This window comes from Fusarium tjaetaba, assembly GCF_013396195.1.
Source record: "Fusarium tjaetaba strain NRRL 66243 chromosome Unknown NRRL66243_c0000058, whole genome shotgun sequence".
Lineage (NCBI taxonomy): Eukaryota > Fungi > Ascomycota > Sordariomycetes > Hypocreales > Nectriaceae > Fusarium > Fusarium tjaetaba.
The window spans coordinates 198,433-218,641 of NW_023501254.1; the positions used below are offsets into that span (position 1 = coordinate 198,433).

The following is a 20,209-nucleotide window of genomic DNA, read 5'->3' on the forward strand; positions in this document are numbered from 1 at the left end:
GGCCGATATCACATTGCAGTAATACTGTATCACTGTACGATAGTCGTTACGATGTTGTCGGAAGAACATACCAGGCGCATGATTGGTTTCGGAATACTGCCCCTTTGGTTAAATACGTGATAACGATTGGGTCCTGGGTTTATAGAGCAGTTGGGAACAGGCAATATGCTATATCTCTCGATTAGATGGTGACATGACCTCGCATTACTGGAGTAGCTGTTCCTGAGAGCTTGACCGTGGAGATCTTGGACTCTTTTACATCAACGTCAACTACAATATTACTCTCCCTGCCCATCTCAACACCCTGGTCAATCTCATATCTGAAGCTATGATCACCTAGGCTCGACTGTTGAAGCGAAAGGTAGCTTGAGAGAGCGCTCGCGGCACTGCCTGTGGCAGGATCTTCCATGGATGCTTCCATCATTCTCGAGCGGATAGAATAAACTGTTGTGCCGTCGTCTTCACGCTGACCATTGACAACATAGTAGTACTTTAGCAAGAGACCGTTTTGCCAGCCGTCGTCGAGAAGTTGGTCTACAGACAAGTTTACCCCGCTCATCTCAACTTTGGCCAGATGCTCAAGATCCGGGAGTCTGATGAGCGCAAAGGTCATGCCATTGACGATACTGAATAGCGGGGCCTGGAGCTCGGATTCGCGTATCGCAGGGTCCTGGGATATTTGAGCAGCGACCGGGGCAGACAGATCGGCAAGAGTCTTGCTGTGACGACGAACATTGTGCGGGATAGCAGCTTGGATATAACCAGGGCGGGTCTGGGTGAGAGAAATTGGGCCAGCCTTGGTAACGACGGTATCAACACCATGGGGGATGAGGGTGACAGCGGCGCCGATAGTTGGGTGCCCAGCAAAGGGGATCTCTGTGTCGACTGTAAAAATGTCGATCACTCGGCGGGTGACATCACTGTCGACATCGGTATCAGGACGGGGTTCGTGGATAAAAACGGTTTCGGATAGATTGAATTCGAGGGCAATTCTTTGTTTTTGCTCTTGCGTAGGCTCTGGTATATTTCTATCTGCGGGAATCGTGACAACGGCAAGGGGATTTCCTCGATATCGAGTGGTTGTGAAGACGTCGAGAGTAACAAAGGGAAGCTCCATGGTTAAGCTTTGGTGGCTTTCAGCTGTGAATTAGCTTCAGTAGGACGAAGCAGATCTGATAGATTAGGTACGAGGTAACTGGGCACAGGAACGGCAGACGGCCTGAGCTTGTGAATCTCGATAGCAGGAGTTTGCTTGCTTTGGTGGTTGGTAAAAGTATGACGATGAAGGAGGGGGGAAGATTGTGGTATGGTGTGGTGGGGTGGGGTCGATTGACAGGATGGAAAAGTAAAAAATGACTCGGGGTTCTCTCAGGTGAGTTTGAGTTTACGAGGTTGTATAGGGTAGATCAGTCCCTCTCACGATGGAAGAGACGCCCATTTCATGGTGGATAGGCTGCCCGTCTTCGACACACCCATTGCACTTAGGTAAGGCACAAGTTCAAGGAAGCGCGAAGCGGAGCAAAGACGGGGATCTCCAATTGACCAATCATATAATAAGGATTCCTTAGCGTTGTCGTCGACCTGCCCGACAAGACGGCTGCGGCGGCCTGAGGCAAGGAGTACGAGGTCTGCAAGGCGCCAAGACACGACGAGTTGGACGAACGACGGGACTTGCAAGGAAATGAGAGAGGGAGGCTTTTCGTAGGCTGGTTATCGAGCGATCTACAGCCTAAGTCTTGCCATGACTTCATGGCGGAGAGGACATGAGCAGGGTACACCAAGGAATAGAGACAGATTCTAGCTTTGAGAGACAGCGTTATGTATGTAGTGACAGACTTGACTTACAGCTCAATGTGACCGGCAATTGCATCAACACAGGTCAGCAAAAGCAAACCCATCGAACGATGTTGAACAGGGAATTAACCCGGTCACGGCTGTGATCAAGACAAGAAGAAGCTTGGGCAAGGCAAGGTCTAGGCGTAAGTGGAGAGCATCCATGTTAGCGGCAGACGCTTGTCGCAGCTGGCGCCGCAAGGGGCAGAGCTAGAGATGCATCATTGGATGATCCACCTCGTGGCATGCAGCTCTGAAGTGACATTCAACCGCCGCCGTTCTCTGCTCTTCAGTCAGGCATCAGGTCAGTGTAGGGTAAATCCACATGGTGATCCTCAAAAGGTTGGATCATCAGACGGCGATTCGTGCACTCGAATAATGACGCAGCATCTGCACGCCGAGGTGCCGGAACTGTCAGTGGTGGATAATAAATGGAAGATCTGTAAGTCGTGTAAGAGAATTGGATGGAGGTTGGTGGTGGGATCTGACCAGATCTAGTTCAGGGGGTTCAGTACTCGGTAGGCTGAGAGACATTAGGTTGAGCGAGGTGAGGTGAGGTGGTCAAAGTTCCATTTGCAAGGGCAGGATATCGCAATCGAATGTCGGTAATCAAGATCAATGATGAACATGGTATTGCGACAAATAAAGCAAAATTCGGACTTCGTATTGCTGCGTAACATTTTCTGTTCTTAATCACCTACAAAAAGACGAGACTCTGAGAAAGAAAGCCTCGGCCGGGGACAGCGGAGTGAAACCCACTGCATGTATCATGAGCAAAAGAGAGATGATGAAATAGAAATGTCGCTATTGGCTGCCCAGTCCAATACTGTACATATGTATGTACCTTATTGAAGAGTGTAGTGTCATGTAACTTACACATCGTTTGCTTGCTAGCCGTGGACTCGGCCTCGCATAGTTATTACCGTCAATTTTAGGAAATAGGTCACTTGTTGAATTGCCATGGGCGACGGGTGAATGGACTCGACTGAAGGAGCCAGACCAGGGGTTCGAGATTCAAAAGAGGGCCTCGCCACGGTCTTGGGGAGACTCTTTGATGATTCGGCCCACTCGTCATCTCCAATGACTTCAATATGGGTACGTAACCTGCTCACTCAGTCACTGTAGCTACATATTCTGTATGTACAGTACTGAGGACGAGATTAAAAATTACACCGGGCCTCTTTTCCGATTATTTAACGCTTGTTATTCATTGATTGATTGTCTCGTACAGCATAAGCGTGTCGAGAGAGAATGCGGTGTAAGAATATGGTTGCACGGAGCAAACATGTATGCAGTCTTGGTGCAGTCTTGATGCAGTCCTGATGCAGTCTGATGCAGTTGCAGATGCGGTGTGATCTGTAGGGGAAAAAAAAGGTCGCGGTCCAGGGTATATCTTGACACGCAGTTCAAGGTATTAGCCATCCAATGCAATCCAATGCCTGTCGATACCTGAGCTCAAATCCACGGTCATTCTCGGGCGTTCCCCAAAAAAAGATTTCAGGGTCCTCCGAGAACGCACTAAACCAACTAACAAACATCGACCCGAAGTGGCCCGGGTCCCAAAAAAACCGCGGATGAGGCGGAAAAACAAGAGTCCATCATTCCATCATCAACGAGGCGAGGCTATTAGTGAGAGGCTGTCCCAGTGGCCCAATTACAGTCGCCGCAATGCAGCTAGACCAAAAACAGAAAAGAAACAGAAGACGTTGACGAGTCAAGATGGCTAAACTCTACAGAGTAAGTTCGATGATTAAGGTCTCCGAGCCAATGCTCTTTGCCTGCTTGGTTGCGTAAGTTCCGTTGCCTCTTGGTGTAGGACATCATCGATACTAAGTACATACAGTACAGCCAGCATGTGCAATCGTTGGTTATTGGTACAAAAGGCTGAAATGGCTGCTTGCTGCCTGTTGAAGAGTCATCATTCTCTCCAGTTCCATACCAGCCAACAATTTATGCTTACAGAACCCCTCCCTCACATCCAGAATCCCAATACCACCCGAGCAAAAGCAATGAGGAAAAAAAAAGTGTTGTCAGTTGGGGTCGGTCGTTTTTCACATTTGGGTCTTGCGGCTGGAGACATGAATTACAAGGATACTCCCAGATACCCATAGTTGCTTGACCCACCGATCTTTAGCGCGACCCACTTCTCGGCAGCCATGCACGCCAGTCTTGACCAATCGAGTTTGGCTGAAACGAGAAAAAAAGAAAAAAAAAGTTCAAGCTCTCGTGCTCTTTCCGCTGCGTCTGCGAAAAAAAAAAAAAAAGTGTGGCAGACCCAACACCAAGCGCCATTCTTTCCCGTCATCCTAAGGATAATCGCTCCTTCTTTTGTAAGTGAAGTCAGTCGATGGAGACAAGCATCTTGCCTCCGGACCTATCAGCTTACAAGAATTGAATCATTGAAAAGTCCCTTCTGAGCTAGCTCCCCGTTTCTGAGGTGCGGTGCCTTCCCCAGCACCACCTGCACCTGCACCTGCAGTCCCTCTTCGCCCACCTTTTGCCCCCCCTCATCTACTAATCCCCTTCCTCGTGGTTGCCATCGTTGCTCCCTTGCTCCTGCCTGCCTGCCTGCGTCCCGTTGTCTTTGCTCCTTCCTGCTCTGTCTGTGTCGTCAACATCCGTAGACCGCCTCCACCCTCGGCTTCAACTCTCCAGTCTAAATCTAAGTAAACCCACTCGTCTCAATAACAAGCCAAACACTCCCACCACCCCCTTCAACTATCTATCTCTCCCTCCTCTTCCTTCATCTATCCATCTATCCATCCGTCATCTTCCCATACCTTAAGGACCATAAACTGCATCACCAGTTTGTCTGTTGCCGTGCCCTCGCTAGATCAATCAATACAGTAGACCCTTATAGATCTCTTGGATCTGTTTCAACACTTGAGGTTACTACGTACAATTGCTCTGCGAAGTTCTGGTGACCTTGACCTTTCTTCCAAGTCGACAGTCCATCATCTTGTAGACAGCTCGACTCTTGTCCATTATCATCCCTCGTCTCGCTTAAACACAATCGCCATGCCTTACAACACGCGCCGAAAGTCGCTTTCTTTACCCAGTCTTGGGATTCACGTCCCAATGACACATGCTGCTCGAGCTGCTGCTGCTGCTGCTTCCAAGAACGCTTCAAGATCGTCTTCTTCGTCTTCATCAAGTGCTGCTTCATCCGCCTTGTCACCGTCCTCGTCTGGCTCCGAGGCCCCCGAAGCGCATCCCAATAAGCGACAGAAGCGATCGCATTCCGACGACGACATTGCCATTGAGCAGACACCTCCTCCTTCACCTACACCAGGCTCAAGCCTCGACCTTGATACAAACCAGTCCGCCATTGACTTCAAGACGATCAACGACGACATTGTCGAGGCAGTTATTGTTCAATTACAGTCAACTGGAAACCGCCCTCACCTCGTCAAGGAGCTTGCTACCGTTCTGGCACAACGTCTTACCTCCGTTCAACAGTAAGTTTGAGCCACCGGCTATCCCCTCCAACCCCTCAGCTCCGTGCGCTAACATTCCAATCCCAGTTCTGCCAACCCTTGCGCAATCATCTCTTCAAGGCTGGCCTCATATGCTAAGCGACAATGCTGGAGTGACACAAAACCATGCCCTATCGCCAAGGAACTTGAGAGCGTCCACCCTCGAAGGATCTATTATTTCCTCACCACCTGCCCTCGTCAGCCCATTCCCGAACCCAACTCCACAGTGTCTGCTCATGCCGCCCTCGAAACTCCTTCGGTGTCTCTGACGGATGATTCCGGCTCCGATGACGATGCTCGCCGGCGGGAGCTCAGCCCATCGCCCGAGGTTGACCTTTCTGACCATGGATTCGAGGAAGGTGACGACGATGTTATCATGCCTCTGACTCCCATCGGCTCTCTTCCCTCTCATCACCGTTACGTGCCAAACCGTCGCAACAGCCGTCACAACTCACCGCCTCTGGAAAAAGATGAGCGGGAGTTTACACAAACGGCCGACTTCTTGCAGAAACGCAAGTTCGCCGAGGACACCCCTGTTGCTGAGTCCGCCGATCGCACCACCCACACTTCAGAGTATGGGTACCGCGACGATTTCTGGTTCGGCGACCATCGCATCTTCACCTCAAATGCCCTCCTTACCAGCCCCGCGGTGAAGCCTAGCTCCATGTCAAACACGGCATCTAGTCTGCGAAAAGAGGACGATGGTGAGAGCTGGCTAAAGTTTAGCAAGCTCATGGAATGGGACCGCGGCGCTGAGAGCATCGAAATTGATGAGCTTGATTGCTTACTCGATACGTGCTAAGCAATCGCGACTTCTTTGGACAGGCGCAAGGGGTCATGTGGAGACGATTGAGATGATTTTATTCCGTCATGTCTGCGACGACGGATATACGACATACTTATATACTAATTGCATGGAGGGGCGCCTGTGGAAGTACCTGTATATTTAGACAAGTTTGGTGTTTTGGTTTGATTTTGGTTCGGACTGGGATTGGAATACCTGGAAAAGGGACCATAGCATCCCATGGTTTTGATCATTTGGCGTTAAAAAGGATGCGGAAGCTGGGGATCTAAAAATGCAATGCCGCTCATAGTGCTTCGACTTTTTGAATATTGTACATACGTCTCCCTATATTCTACAACCCATCTCATTCCTTTCATATCAATCATTTGCATTATGTCATGTGTTGAGTCGTCATGAGGGTTTGTCGTTGACCTTCAACTCGACCCAAACCAACGTGCCCATTTGCATTATGTTGGGCCGCTCGACCTTGACGATTTCAAGGCCTGGTGTTTTAGCGACGGCCTCTTCGACTAAGCCCTCGATGTCGCGATTCCACCAACATCCATACTTTTCGAAATGTTTACCGGCATTCTTATCGAGAAGTCCGTTGACAATACCGTACCAACCCTTGCCGTGTTCGAGCAGAATGATACGGCCTGACCCTGGCTTTACAACCTTGGCCAAATTATTGACTACAGCGACAGGGTCTGACACTGAACATAAACCGAAGGTCTGTATAACTGTATCGTATTTCGTCGTCGTGGGAGTCGCGGGACCGGGAATCGGGTGGTGAGCGTCGGAGTGAATTAATCGGAGCTGGGAATCGAGATACGAGAGTTGGCCTCCGGTGTGATCGGCCATGGTAGATGCGCGGACGATGGGAGCAGAGTTCTCCATGGGCGGAACAGTCTTGACGAGTCGCTTTCGAGCAACATCCATCATATCAACCGAGATATCGAGACCGGTAAACGATACCACGCCCTTTGGTAGTCTGGCACCACCAGCCTTACCCTCCGCACGCAGGGTCAATGGCTCCCAGTTGAAGTACTCCAAGTTTCGCCCTGTGCCCATTGCTAACTCCAGCACATGTCCGTTTGCGCGCTCCGCTATGCGCTTCCGTAGCTTCGTGATACCCATCCACCACTCAGGAAGAGCCAGCTCCTTGTCGAACTGCTCTGCATTGTCGCCATCGAGAGCCGGCGGTCGGCCGGTCGGTGTGGAATGTTCGCCGGTGCAGCTGCAGGGCGTCGCTTTAAATGATGCGGCAGCTGTTCCGAAGATGTAGAAGCCGAGGGCACCGGCGAGAAGGGCTGCGCCGGTCAGAGGGAGCCATGTCAATGCCCAGAGATCGCGGAGGGTTTCGGCTTGTGCAGGGGTTGCCGAGGTCGACAGATTTGAGGGAGGTGGAGGAGGCGGAGGCTGAGGCTTTCTGGGCGTGCTGTATCAGTATGATCGATCTGGTATCGCATGTATTGAGGAGTCGTTACGGCTTGTAAGTTTTTGAGATCTTGGGTGGAGGGCGAGACGTTGGTGTTTTTATATTAGGGCGGGGAGTTCGAGGAGTAGAGCTCGCGAAACGGCACTGGACACGACAGGCTCTCATGACGAGGCCTCGAGTCGGAGAGATCATAATGACGAATGTTCCATGGAATTGAAGCGGTTATTGGTGTCCTGAGGGAATCTGAATTGTCTGATTTTACATGTGGAAAGCAGATGAAAAGACCTAAAGCTAAGACAAGGGTTTCGTGGAGCGAGGCGGATCCAAAGGTTGGGCTAAGTTAGTGGGTCCGATCTCGCCAGGCCAGGCCAGGCCAGGCACTCACTCACTCATTCATCTTATTGCGGAGTGTTAACGGCCTCGTGAAGGAGGACTTACGACTTACAACAACATTGTCTCGATACTTGAATATTCAAGACAAGCACCATAATATCACAAATCACAGAACTTTCCTTTGTTTCCCATTCGCCTCTGATACCCCTTAAATGATATGGCGACGCAAAACGACCTCCAGGAACTTATACGCCTCCTCACGGCGCGTAAAATGTCCATGATGGCAGCAATGGGACAGGTGAAGGCTCTACAATCAAAGAATCTGCGAAGGTACATATGAATTGTGTAGCCAACTAATATCCTGATACTAACGCGTCTGCAATAGTATAGCACAAATCGCAGATGCGCCCTTGGCCACAGTTGAGGAAGCGCTCAGTGGCGATGCAAAGGCAGCAAAGAGTCTTCATACAGCATGCAAGAACCATGAGAAGAAATCAGGAACGAAGCGTGGAGCAGACGATGGCGCGGCTCCCGCTGAAGTAAAGAAATCAAAACTGGAGACACATAGACGAGATCTAGATTATGGCTCCATGTCCGGGGACGATCTCGAGGCTTCTCTCGAGCTGCCACTGGAGGAGGATGAAAACATCATTCGAAATACCACCATTCTAACAAACAGAGCGCCCTTGTTTTTGGCCTTTGCTGTTGAGCTGTTGAGGTACACAATGCCAGAACAGCCCCTGAGTAGCCGACTGAGTCTAGCACAAGCAGTGGTGAGTGCCAACTCACGAACAAAAGCCATCAGCATAGGTATCGAAAAGGCGCCCCCAGGAGGCGAGGAGAAAGCCCCTGAAGGTCAACCAAAGATCACTATTATGAACCGACCTATTCCGGTTTTGAAGAGAAGCGGCTACACTTGGTCAGGATCTTCTCAACCAGCATCATCCAACGCTTCATCGGGGACCCTTCAGGGGAGCCAACCAAATCCAAGAGGCTGGACTGCAAGTCAGAAGTTGACATCAAGAGGGTCGGTATTTATAGCTCATGCTATCGCTATAACATCACCTGCGACGCGTCCGGCGGTTTTCAAATCATTAATGGCCGAGAAGCCGGAGCTGGAGACCGCAACTCACAATGCTTGGGCGATCCGAACTAGTTTTGGTAATTCGCCCCTGAAGCAAGAAGCATCGTTTGACGATGGTGAATCTGGTTGCGGAAGCTTCTTGCTCCAACAACTACGCGATCTCGATATCAGCAATACGTTGGTTGTGCTTACGAGATGGTATGGCGGCATCATGCTTGGGCCGGATCGCTGGCGTCTCATGAAAGAATGTCTCAACGACGCCTTGTCGTCTCAAAAGCGTACATCAAGTTTGAACGGCGAGCCAGTTTGGGCTCTGAATCTTGAAGACAAGAGTCCTTCAACATCGACGGTTGGCATGCCCATCCATCGACCAGAGGGTGCGCGAAATTACATCCTTCGAGCTTTCGCGCCAGCTGAGGACAGCGGAAAGAAGACTGTCACAGCAGCCAACGAGGAGAAGCAAGAGAATCTGGGCCGTTTGCTGGGTGCACTACGCTTGTTATTTGCCAGTTGGGCTGGTATTCTGAGCCGTGATGAGTTGGATAAACGAGCTTGGACGTGGTATATGAATCTTCGACCTGATGTAGATGCTGGGCCAGCAGGTTGGGGAGCTAAGGGGACGTTAAATTTGGCAAGAATCTTAGACCTGAGGAGAAAGGAGACTTCGTGATGTGCATCTACGTTTGCTAGAGGATTATAGGTCGGCAAGACACGGTGCCCTGAAAGTGAAATCAAGGGTAATTCGCAAGATCGATATTCTTGGGCCACATCGTTCAAGTTTCTGCTTTGGTGGATGGATATTGATGGCAGAAGGTGAGTGTTGCTATGCTCCATACTTCGGGTTGCTCCAGAGATATAGCAAACTCCAAGTCTAGATAGGCTGGGCACTTATGTTTGCGAGGTTGGGGAATCTCGTGTTCAACGTGTCATTATCATTCCCTCTACATCATTGCATCGTAGGCCTATATTGAATCACTTCTTCGCCGGTATCTTCGATGAACAACGGTTGATGTCGTCCGCTCAAGTTCACAACAACAGTAGTTGCTGGTTGTCATAAGTATGCACCAAGAGCTACGGCTGTATATGGATGGCATCGAAACACAGGCTCATATCTTATCGTCTTTCGAATAGAACCGTCTTACCACACTTGGATGCATATTTTCCGATATCATTGAGATTCTAATATGTTTAATCCAAGACGAAACCCTCACCCTGGAGACGCCCGAGCTACGTCTTTGTACTTTATTATCGATGGGAAATCAATATTGGTCCCTACTTTGCCGAGCTTATGCAGCATAGGCTTAGGTTCTGTAGATTGTCAGATTCCTGACGGGAGGAAAGGAGTAATTAGGCTCATCAGCTGTTGACAAGTGATTCACACCTTGTCATGGCTCTCCTGGCCATTTCTCTTACCCTCTAGTATCGGGCGGGCTGTTATAAACTGACAATGATCAAATGACCATAACCAAACAATAAAGATATACCTGCCTTAGATTTCGCGGCTGCAGTGCCATTTGGAGCCACCGTGCTTGATGGTAAGTTTTTGATACAGCAAATCAATGAATACATAACTATGATGCAAGCCAATTGGCTCAGCAACTGGATATTCATACACAGTGATTTTGAGCTTGAATCAACCTCAGACATGGCTTTCGCATGAGTGAAAATCCATATCTAGTTACGAATTGTATCATATACGTCAACCGTCGTCCATGAGTACTGCTTCTTATGCCTCTGGTCTCGCTTATCTCTGTCTGGCGCAGCTGTATAATCGCCAATCGTTTCTTGACCTTTATCAATTCGCTAAGGCGCAGTGGCAGAGTGGTCTAATGCGATAGACTAGAAATCTATTCTCTTCGGAGGCGTCTGTTCGAATCAGGCCTGCGTCGAATTGATCTTTTTGCTTCTCGTACGTACGTACGTCTGCTGTAGATGATGTTGAAGCAATTTCATATAGAGAGAGTTGTGTTTCCTCTATGACAAGTATATTCATATGCTGTTCAACTGAAGACTTTTTTTTTTTTTTTTTTTTTGAGGGGGTGTAACCTATTACTTGTTGCTGGGTGAATATAATATCCGAGACTTTGACTTTTATAAGACTGGGAACTAAGGTGAGAACTAAGTCAACTTGAGTCAGGACTTCTGCAATCAATATATCTATGACTTAGCGGAATTCCTCACTGCGAGTGAGAGTTATGCTCCGTAATTAATATCTCCTTACCTATGGCCATTCCGAACAACGTCACTCTTTGTCTCTGGACCTGTCTCGGGAGTGTTCAAAGACAAAGACAAAGAAAAGACAGAGACAAAGAGATTGGAACGCGACCAAGACGCGTAGAGTATTTCATCAGTCAGTCAGTCAGCCTCAAATTGCCCGCCTCCCCGAGACAACCATGAATGGATGTAATTGAGCTCGTGAATCACTCACCAATGGCTGATCAGAAGTCAAACTTGAGCAATCGAGCTAGTCCCAAGGGATGCGCTATCGGATGACTCCAGCTGGCGTTGTGCTGTGGCTGTTACATGGGGTATCGGGCCTCTGAAGGTTCCTGGTTTTTAGTGACCTGAGTTGCCCATAAGAATCGCGCTGTGCTGCCACTGCACTGAATGATATGTGAGTAAGGCAAGGTACTAGGCACTAGGTTCCATACATTGTTTGACGCGCCAAACTATTACCAAACTAAACAAGTCCAGTCCCTTCTTGTCCAAAGTAAACACAAGACAGGGTAATTTCATTTCATCGTCCATCGCGAGAGAGATCTCATCATCTCAGGGACTTTCGCAACGCCCGCCACAAACCCAAATCCCAGCAACGACGCCGCCATCAGCATCACCATTCTTTTGGCGATTCTCACTATCAAGAATACGATAATTCTTCAATACGCCATTCAAAAATACCTTGCATTGCTGGCGTTGAATCTTTTGCTGTACCTGGCTGTTCATTTCCAGGTGCAGGTACCTAGCTTAGTAGGTTGGTTCACAGTCACCTTGCTTGAGTTTACTAGGAGTTCGTAGCAGGCTGGACCCTTTTTCTTCGTCTAACTACGTCCCCCACCTTGCTCTCTTCTCTCCCTCCCCCACCATCGACCGGTAGAGCCTCTCTTCTAAAAGGTCACCGACGAGCAAGGAGACCAAGGAAAAGGACGAGAAGATAAGACATTTCCTCTGCTGTCGGAGCAACTCCAGCCTGGACTTGTTCCACGCATCTATCTATCAATCTCATAACGATCGCATAACGAAACGAGACACGCCCACACACACTCATACTCACACTCACACTCACACCGATCCTTGTCGTACCTTGCTTGCCTTACTCTGATCTGTCCCACCGCATCTCGAGCTTGAACCTTCAGCTAGCACCGTCAACGCCGCCGACGCAGTGTCTCTCGCTTAATTCCTCTAGAAGCGACTCGCGCGTTTCATCCTTTCTTTCAATCCTACTTTCGATCTGCCTCTCCTTCTTCGCAAAACTGGTACAGGGACATATCACCGACCATGGAGAACTACCAAAAGCTGGAAAAGATTGGCGAAGGTACGTGTACTTACTGTACAGACAGGCAAGCCTTGTGATGCTTGCCCTGTAATCTTCACGCCACCGGCTTCGCCCTCCCGAAAACCCAACGCTGACACTTTCCAGGTACCTACGGTGTTGTCTACAAAGCTCGAGACCTTGCCAATGGCGGTCGAATTGTCGCCCTGAAGAAGATCCGCCTCGAAGCTGAAGATGAAGGTGTCCCCAGTACCGCCATCCGCGAAATCTCCCTCCTCAAGGAGATGCGAGACCCCAACATTGTTCGTCTGTTCAACATCGTCCATGCCGATGGTCATAAGCTGTACCTCGTCTTTGAGTTTCTCGACCTCGATCTCAAGAAGTACATGGAGTCTCTCCCCGTGAGCGATGGCGGTCGAGGAAAGGCCCTGCCCGAGGGTTCATCCCCTCACTTGCAGCATCTTGGCCTGGGCGACATGGTTGTTCGAAAGTTCATGTTCCAGCTTTGTGACGGTATCAAGTACTGCCACTCCCACCGTGTTCTCCACCGCGATCTCAAGCCCCAGAACCTCCTGATCGACAAGGAGGGTAACCTCAAGCTCGCTGACTTCGGTCTTGCCCGTGCCTTTGGCGTGCCTCTGCGCACCTACACCCACGAAGTCGTTACTCTGTGGTACCGAGCCCCTGAAATTCTCCTTGGAGGGCGCCAATACTCGACTGGTGTCGATATGTGGTCCGTTGGCTGTATCTTTGCCGAAATGTGTACAAGAAAGCCCCTCTTCCCCGGTGACTCTGAAATCGATGAGATCTTCAAGATCTTCCGGTAAGTACCAAGATTGTATAGAGCTTCGAGTTTCCTCTCGCTGACAATCAAATAGCATCCTCGGCACCCCCACTGAAGAGAACTGGCCTGGCGTCACTTCCTACCCTGACTTCAAGGCATCCTTCCCCAAGTGGCAGCGCGACTACAGCAAGGACCTTTGCAAGGACCTCGATGCCCACGGACTTGAATTGCTTGAGATGCTGTTGGTGTACGACCCTGCTGGGCGTATTTCAGCCAAGGCTGCCTACAATCACCCATACTTCGAGCCTCTCCTAGCACAAGAGCAAGCATCCGCTCAGGCAAATGGCTACTATCACTAGATGGGATATGGAGCTCCATACCAGATGATGCAGATGCAGATGCAGAGGCACTAAAACTCCACCGCCGAATGACGAGCGGGACCAAGGTATTCTCTCTTTCTGAGATACTGTTGGCGCTTCTCCTAGGCCAAGGAGAAGTATGACATTGATATGGCAACAGCAGCAATGCCCAGGCAACATCACGGCAGTGATTGTCCGTCCACTTGGGCGACAAACAAACAAAACAGACATTGACTCGCCTGGCCTAGCTTGACCTCATTTATTGATTGGCCACTCACGAGGCTCACCAGTAATGTTCATGATGACCAACAATATGCGTGGCAAACTTGGCCGTTGGGTTGAAAGCCGTTGGAGGCTTGACCAAATCACGAGAGACAACGAGCGGGATGAAGTTGACGTGGCAGAGCAGAGCAGGTGAAAAGCAACGGGTTAGCAACAGCCTGGCTTTCAGGCGTTTGGAAGGCGAACGGGAAAACAACATGATAAAATAGGGTCTCTTTGAGCAAGGGTGGCAGGCTTGTTATTCGCGATGGTTTGTTTGGTTTTGGGATGTGCTTTGTAGACATATGGCTCAGCGTGCGGTTTGATATCCGGAGATGCACATCAAGACAGAATAATTGATAAATAACAACCATGGCTGACCGTGTATGCCATCGTGACCAATGTTGGGACCATGTTGTGAGACCTCTCGGGTCATGTACTTGTTGGACTCAGACCAGAAGACGAACAACCGTCATTTGGCCGTGAGATAAGAGACGAGGGAAGTTTTCTGCCGGAAGGATTTACAAAGGCCAATTTGGTAGCCCATCGTGACACAGCCCATTCCATTCCTCGGAAGAGTTTGAGGATATTTACCGACGACTCGGGACGATAGGCCGGCCATTACAATAGACCACGATAACAATGGCATTGTATGTCTCTGATTAATTTATTGGTCTGGATCATCTTGGCATTCTTGCACTGCCACGGAAGAAATGAAAGGGCCACGATCTAGATGAAACTCTACGGGCGTCTATTCAATATAGAAGCATAGCGTAACATGACAGATAGACGCCCGTAGTTCGTCCGGCATGTCAAATTAAAGAACCGCCGGTACTACATACGATATGTATGTAATCCCTATTCTGGTAGCTTGTTTACTTGTGCAGGATCATGTAAGCTCCATGGCATGTCTGGGTGATTAGGCGCTTGACAAGAATAGCGTAGTGAAACGGGCGCTTACAGTGTATGTAAGCGCCTGAGCAGCGACGGAGGATAGATCCAATGTTGGAGTATCGTGTTTCAGCTGCATTGAAGTATGTATCGAAATATATGAAACGACACCCGATATTTATTGTGGCTATGTTGCATTCGAATACTGCCTGTTAATGTTGTTTACGCTGGGAGTTGTTTTGTTGTTGGCATCAGATGGGCAAGGTATGGGAGGCAGCCAAGAGAACAGAGACTCTACAGCCAATGCATTGATAATGGCCTTGGAATCGAGGGCCAACGCCAAGTTCGCTAGTTAATTCAGCAATAAAAAGATCGTGACTCTTAAAAAGCCTCATTGAGCTATGTCGTAATGCACCAAGCTTGGATCCCTACACTGCTGAGATACTAGATCTGGCTTATGATAGCTCTCACCCTATATTCAGGCGATCGCCAGCGGCAGTGCAGCTGGACCAGGGGGTCAAACGTTTTAACAGCGGGAAGCGCCAATCCCGCGGGTTGAGCCGAGGCAGAGGCAGAGGCAGAGGCAGCCCGGAACTCCGCTCCGTTCGAGATTCGCCCGGACCGACCGATCGACCGGGGCCGAAGAGGGCCATGGTGAGGGCGAGAGCGAGGGCGAGGAAAGCTTCGAATGCGACCACGGAAGAGGCATCTCAAAGAGGATGAACATTGACACACAATCGTTATTATCATTATCATTATTATGCTTGATTTATTATTTGGTCTGGTCTGGCGTGGTTGGATAACTGATCGGCTAAGTGTAGATCCAGCAAGCATCCAATGCATTGAATACGAGTTGGACCTTGTCTTCACCGCAATATGAGGAGTCATCTTGATGGACCCGATCACGGATGGATTCAAGGCAGTAGTAGTAGTACATAACTTTTAGTTTAGCTCAGTCCTACTAGTCTATCTTCCCCGCATCGTCACAAGTAATGGCCATGGTGTTGGTGTTGATGTTGATGTTGGGCATGAGCATGAGGGAGGCTAGACAGACTACCTAGGTAGACCGTAGACTAAAACTAGCCCAACCACGCGGACAAAGTGGCCCAGACCAGGTCATGAGATGGCATTGACCCCTCAGCAGCCACTTTTACTAGAAGAGACCTTGGGAATAGGGCATGAAAGGGCCGAGATAGTGGCTGACTGATCCTTGAGAGTTTACGAGTTTGTTGGGGCCTTGAGATCAAATGATGATGACCGTCATGAAGACCAGGTTTTCCAGGACAAGACAAGGTGAGATAAGGTCGAGATGGATATTGGGTGAGTCTACAGTTAGTATGCACGAACAAACACTAATAGAATCAACCACCAAACATACCGCGAATAGCTGCATAAACCGAAACCAGCCAAACGATAATACGGTTTGACCTTGTACTGCAGGGAGGATGAAGAAAAGACAAGACGGGGAGCTGCAGGCCCCGAAAGCGGTCGGTCGGCCGGCCGGTCTCGTACATACCTACGTGTCGGCGTCGCCACAGTCTACATCCGGAGCATGAGCCACAGTCACTCTGCGTACATCTGTACGTATCTGCATACATCTGTACGTATCTGCGTATGTAAACCGACCTCAGCCACATCTATAGAGTACACGGAGCAAAAACTCTTTCGCAGCGAGTCAGAGCCACGCGTTTTTGACATGCAGGCGTCAGGGATACATATGCGGGGCTGACCAATCAGCTGGGCCAGATATGAGAGAATCTTAGGGCTTCAGTGTGTTTGCTTGTCCATGAATGAGAATGGATGGCTCAGGGGTCACCTCACCTCAGGGGCCAGGGGTTAGGGGCTTGATAGTTACCAGTTAGTGAGTGGACAGTGGACAGCTGTGGGTGACTATCGTGAGAGGATGGATGGATGGATGACTCCCTGTGAACTGTCAGTGGTTGCAACAGATTCCATGGCTCCAACCAAGATCAACAGCGGTGAGAAAGAGTTTTTTCTCATGTCGACGTCCGATGAGATGAGTAGATGAATCAGTGACATGACTTTCAGGAACAAGTGAATGCAAACGGTCATGCTAGACTAGAGACCTCGTCACTTGGGAGGGAAAATAAACTCAATCAGACCACCAGATCTCGCGATACACTCAGATGATCACTGCACATCCGATCCTCGATGCCCTCATGGCAGGAGAGACGAATCGACCAAGCTAACTCAATCTCGACTTGGCTGAAGAATCTACGGCGGGCCGACAATTGTATGTATGCACGTACATAGGTACATATACGTATTGTAGGGCTGCTGTGAGCTGTGAGCCTGTGAGTGAGTCTTGGTGAGTCTTGGTGAGTCTTGGTGAGGTGAGGAAAGGCTAAAAATGGGAATGGGGACGAAGATCCTGGTCGAGCTCGATGGGGATCTTGAAGGTCAAGGGGGGGCGTTTGCTTTTAGTGCAGGGGGCCTCTTGGTTGGTATGCAGAGTTGACCATCGATGCCTTTCTTTTGCGAGTGGCTTCAGTTGATAGCTCTCATGGATATTAGCCCGAATGGGTTTATTGATCAGTCTTTCATCCTCTGTCAGGGCAAGGTTCGATGTACATAGGAAGGGCCGTAATCATCAGATCAGGTGTTGCTCTGTAAGGATAAAAAGTCTCCCTCGCGTGAGCCATTGACGGTGATGCCCACCCTTCCCTTTTCTTACCTGTGCCTGTGCATTCCCCATTCCTCAAACGGGCTGCTCCCGAGCCAAGCTAGTGGCGTCTGCCGACCGACGGGATCAGTGAAGGGCCTGGTTGGTGGTTGCATCTCGCAGCACTCACAGGAGAGATGTTGTGCAGGGGGTGCTCTAGTGCTTCTCCTTCAGGCCTAGAGTCTGGGGACTATTCGCATGGACTGAGACAGATGGCAGTTTGATCTTCAAGGACTGACGGACAATGAACAAAGACAAGGGATGAAACGGTTGATCTGATGGGCTGTCGCTTCGAGGCTGGCTGATAGCGTCAGGTGAAGGAGGTCGGTGATTGACGATTATCACCACACGCATCTGCATTGTATGCGAGGGAGAGGGATGTCCATGAAGCCCGGAATGCATATGCACGAAATGGGAGGTCCTTGTTGGCCCATCAGTCACTGCATATTAACCGATAGGACTCGATGAGTCTATTGCGGGATGGCCGCTGTGGATAGTGCTGCTATCCATAGAACGGACAGATTTGAACCCGTGGTTTGATATTATGGATCGCCAAGACCTCGTTCTTGAGGTATTGTTATGCTGGCAATGATTAGTAGTTTTAGCCAGTCAAACAACTACTGTACTGTATCTCAGAGGTGTTGGGGTCTGTGGCTGTCCTCCGAACGCCATCGGCCTCTAGACGAAGCCATCGCGACATAGAGAATAATAAGGCACAACCGAAAACAGAGAAAAAGAAACGGTCGGTGACGAGATGCAGAGGAATGTGACTCGGTGGTGAACGACGCCCCGTCAATCCGCCATCCTTTCCTTTCCTTACAGTCTCGCTTGTCTAGATCTGAACCCAAGGGTTTGGGTCTGAGTGAAGCGCCACCAAGTCAATTCGAGTCTCACGATTGGGATATGGCTGCGCTTATTTGAAATAGTGACAAGAAAAGGGAAGAGAAAAGTGGTCTGATAAGCTAGTAATAAACCTCCAGCTCCATCGTGAAGTGTAGTCGTTTGTAGGTGCGATAACTCAACTTGGACCACACACAGACCACTTCAACAACGTGGAATTAGGACGCATTGGCCTCTCTTTTTGTTCCGGGCAGCTGGGGTAAGATCAAGATACGCACATACGTACATACAAGCAACAATATGTATGTGCCGGGTAGTTGAAGGGTTAGCCGAACGGGTGTTTGAAGTGTGCTATGCTATGCTGAGCTGAGCTGGCTGTTCGTTTGTGTTTGTGTCTGCGTTACAAGGCAATTACCCTGAAGCGAAGCCAGAGGAAACACAGACAAACGAGAAAGGCTAAAGAGAGGCTAAGAAAAGGAGCCAAAGTGTCGCAAGTCAGCTCCTCTTGGCGTCTCACATTATTTGCTTCTGCCGTCCAACTTGACTTTGACTTGACTTGACTATCTTAGTAGCTTAGGTAGTAGGTACTGTACTGTATCTGCGTAGCGTAGACAGTGGCGCAGAGAATGAATCATGTCAGCCAGTGGTTTTATCACTTTATCATTTTATGGTTTTTTTGACATTTCACCTGATGCAGGGCTTGAATGGGTTGTTTGTACTTGCAGACAGCCACACACAGGTACAGTGCAGCGTAGTATCAAGCAGTGCAAGACTCTTATCACGGAGGGGACAGTACATTACATTACAGTACAGTATAGACATAGCTTTTCTGACTGAAACACGTGTGCGATCAACATGCAAAGATACATTCGGGGCGAGATTGACCTGCCTCTGTCTCTGTCTCTGTGGTCGTGTCCATGCTGTACGAGTGCTGCAGCTGCACGAGGCGGGACGAGAGAGCCGAAACGCTGTAACCTCAACCGCCACGATTGTATGTACGGATACGTCAAAGTCGTTGAGCTGGCAGTTCAAGCGGCGCGCTCGCTGCACGTACGAACGGAAGTGTTGATTCATGCTCTGTTGTAAACAGCGGTGCATACATACATATATGAGCGCTTATATATGGATGTTCAGGATAAACATATCTATAACCATGTTTGTAAACGTGAGTGAGGGGTTTCTTACTCGGAGCCCTGTACTGTAGATCATCCAACTCGTGGTACGCGTTCAAGAGTTGAAGAAATGCAGGGTCCTTTGACTAACTTTAGTTGTGTTGATCTTGATCTTTTGGTTGATTGTCTTTGCCTCCCCCTCACCAACCTTGGGCCCTTCACCAGTCTATGTACGGACAGCCAGCCCCAGTTTTGCATCAGATAGCCTGGTTTCAAGTCAAGTTGCACGTCGACCAATCGTGGGATGCAGAGCCGCCCGAAGAAATGCCCGCAGCCAGTTTCGCGTTGTTTGATGTTTCTTGTGCGGCCAATCACGCACGGACAAGGCAGCCCGGCCCCTGGCTCCCCTACCAGTAGCTCCCCCCAGCGTCTAGAGAGATGCAGAGCCTGGGAGGATTCTACTGGCCGGAGGAATTTGGATGTTTCTAAAAACTCATACACGCTCCCGCTCGCTGGGCGGTTCTGACTTTCCGAGTTCATGGGGCCTCGAGATGAGGACGGACTCTGTCTATGCTGCTTGGTTGGAGAAGGATTCTTCTGCCCTCTGAAAGGGCTTGGCTGTGCTTCTATTCGTAGCCCAGCCCAGCGCATCTGCCTACTCACTCTCTGTAGTAGTAATCCATCGTAATCAAGTAAAGTGAGCCAATGAATTTCACAATCTCGAGACTCTCGCGTAGACAGAGCAAGACCGGGTTATTACTATTAAGATGCCCATTGCTTCCGTTTCATGTCTCGACTTTTCTTATTATCATCACTCTTCATCCCATCCCATCCCATCCCA

At 49.5% G+C, this 20,209-nt stretch overlaps 5 protein-coding genes across 5 annotated transcripts; 3 read left to right on the forward strand and 2 right to left on the reverse strand.

Annotated features, from left to right (window-relative positions):
- Positions 1-181: 181 nt before the first annotated feature.
- FTJAE_2834 (phenazine biosynthesis phzC) lies at positions 182-1,117 on the reverse strand (the record flags this gene model as incomplete). The annotated part of the gene is made up of 1 exon (XM_037349069.1): positions 182-1,117. The coding sequence occupies one exon, from the start codon at positions 1,115-1,117 to the stop codon at positions 182-184; it is 936 nt and encodes a 311-aa protein (XP_037210113.1).
- Positions 1,118-4,851: 3,734 nt separating this feature from the next.
- On the forward strand, positions 4,852-6,111 carry FTJAE_2835 (uncharacterized protein; the record flags this gene model as incomplete). Its single annotated transcript, XM_037349070.1, has 2 exons — positions 4,852-5,291; positions 5,358-6,111. 2 exons carry the CDS (start codon positions 4,852-4,854, stop codon positions 6,109-6,111), a joined length of 1,194 nt encoding a protein of 397 aa, XP_037210114.1.
- Positions 6,112-6,504: 393 nt separating this feature from the next.
- On the reverse strand, positions 6,505-7,723 carry FTJAE_2836 (uncharacterized protein; the record flags this gene model as incomplete). Its single annotated transcript, XM_037349071.1, has 2 exons — positions 6,505-7,522; positions 7,581-7,723. The coding sequence occupies 2 exons, from the start codon at positions 7,721-7,723 to the stop codon at positions 6,505-6,507; spliced, it is 1,161 nt and encodes a 386-aa protein (XP_037210115.1).
- Positions 7,724-8,135: 412 nt separating this feature from the next.
- On the forward strand, positions 8,136-9,618 carry FTJAE_2837 (impact; the record flags this gene model as incomplete). The annotated part of the gene is made up of 2 exons (XM_037349072.1): positions 8,136-8,194; positions 8,250-9,618. 2 exons carry the CDS (start codon positions 8,136-8,138, stop codon positions 9,616-9,618), a joined length of 1,428 nt encoding a protein of 475 aa, XP_037210116.1.
- A 2,825-nt stretch (positions 9,619-12,443) lies between these two features.
- On the forward strand, positions 12,444-13,581 carry FTJAE_2838 (CMGC CDK CDC2 kinase; the record flags this gene model as incomplete). Its single annotated transcript, XM_037349073.1, has 3 exons — positions 12,444-12,480; positions 12,586-13,261; positions 13,317-13,581. The coding sequence occupies 3 exons, from the start codon at positions 12,444-12,446 to the stop codon at positions 13,579-13,581; spliced, it is 978 nt and encodes a 325-aa protein (XP_037210117.1).
- Between the last annotated feature and the right edge of the window lie 6,628 nt (positions 13,582-20,209).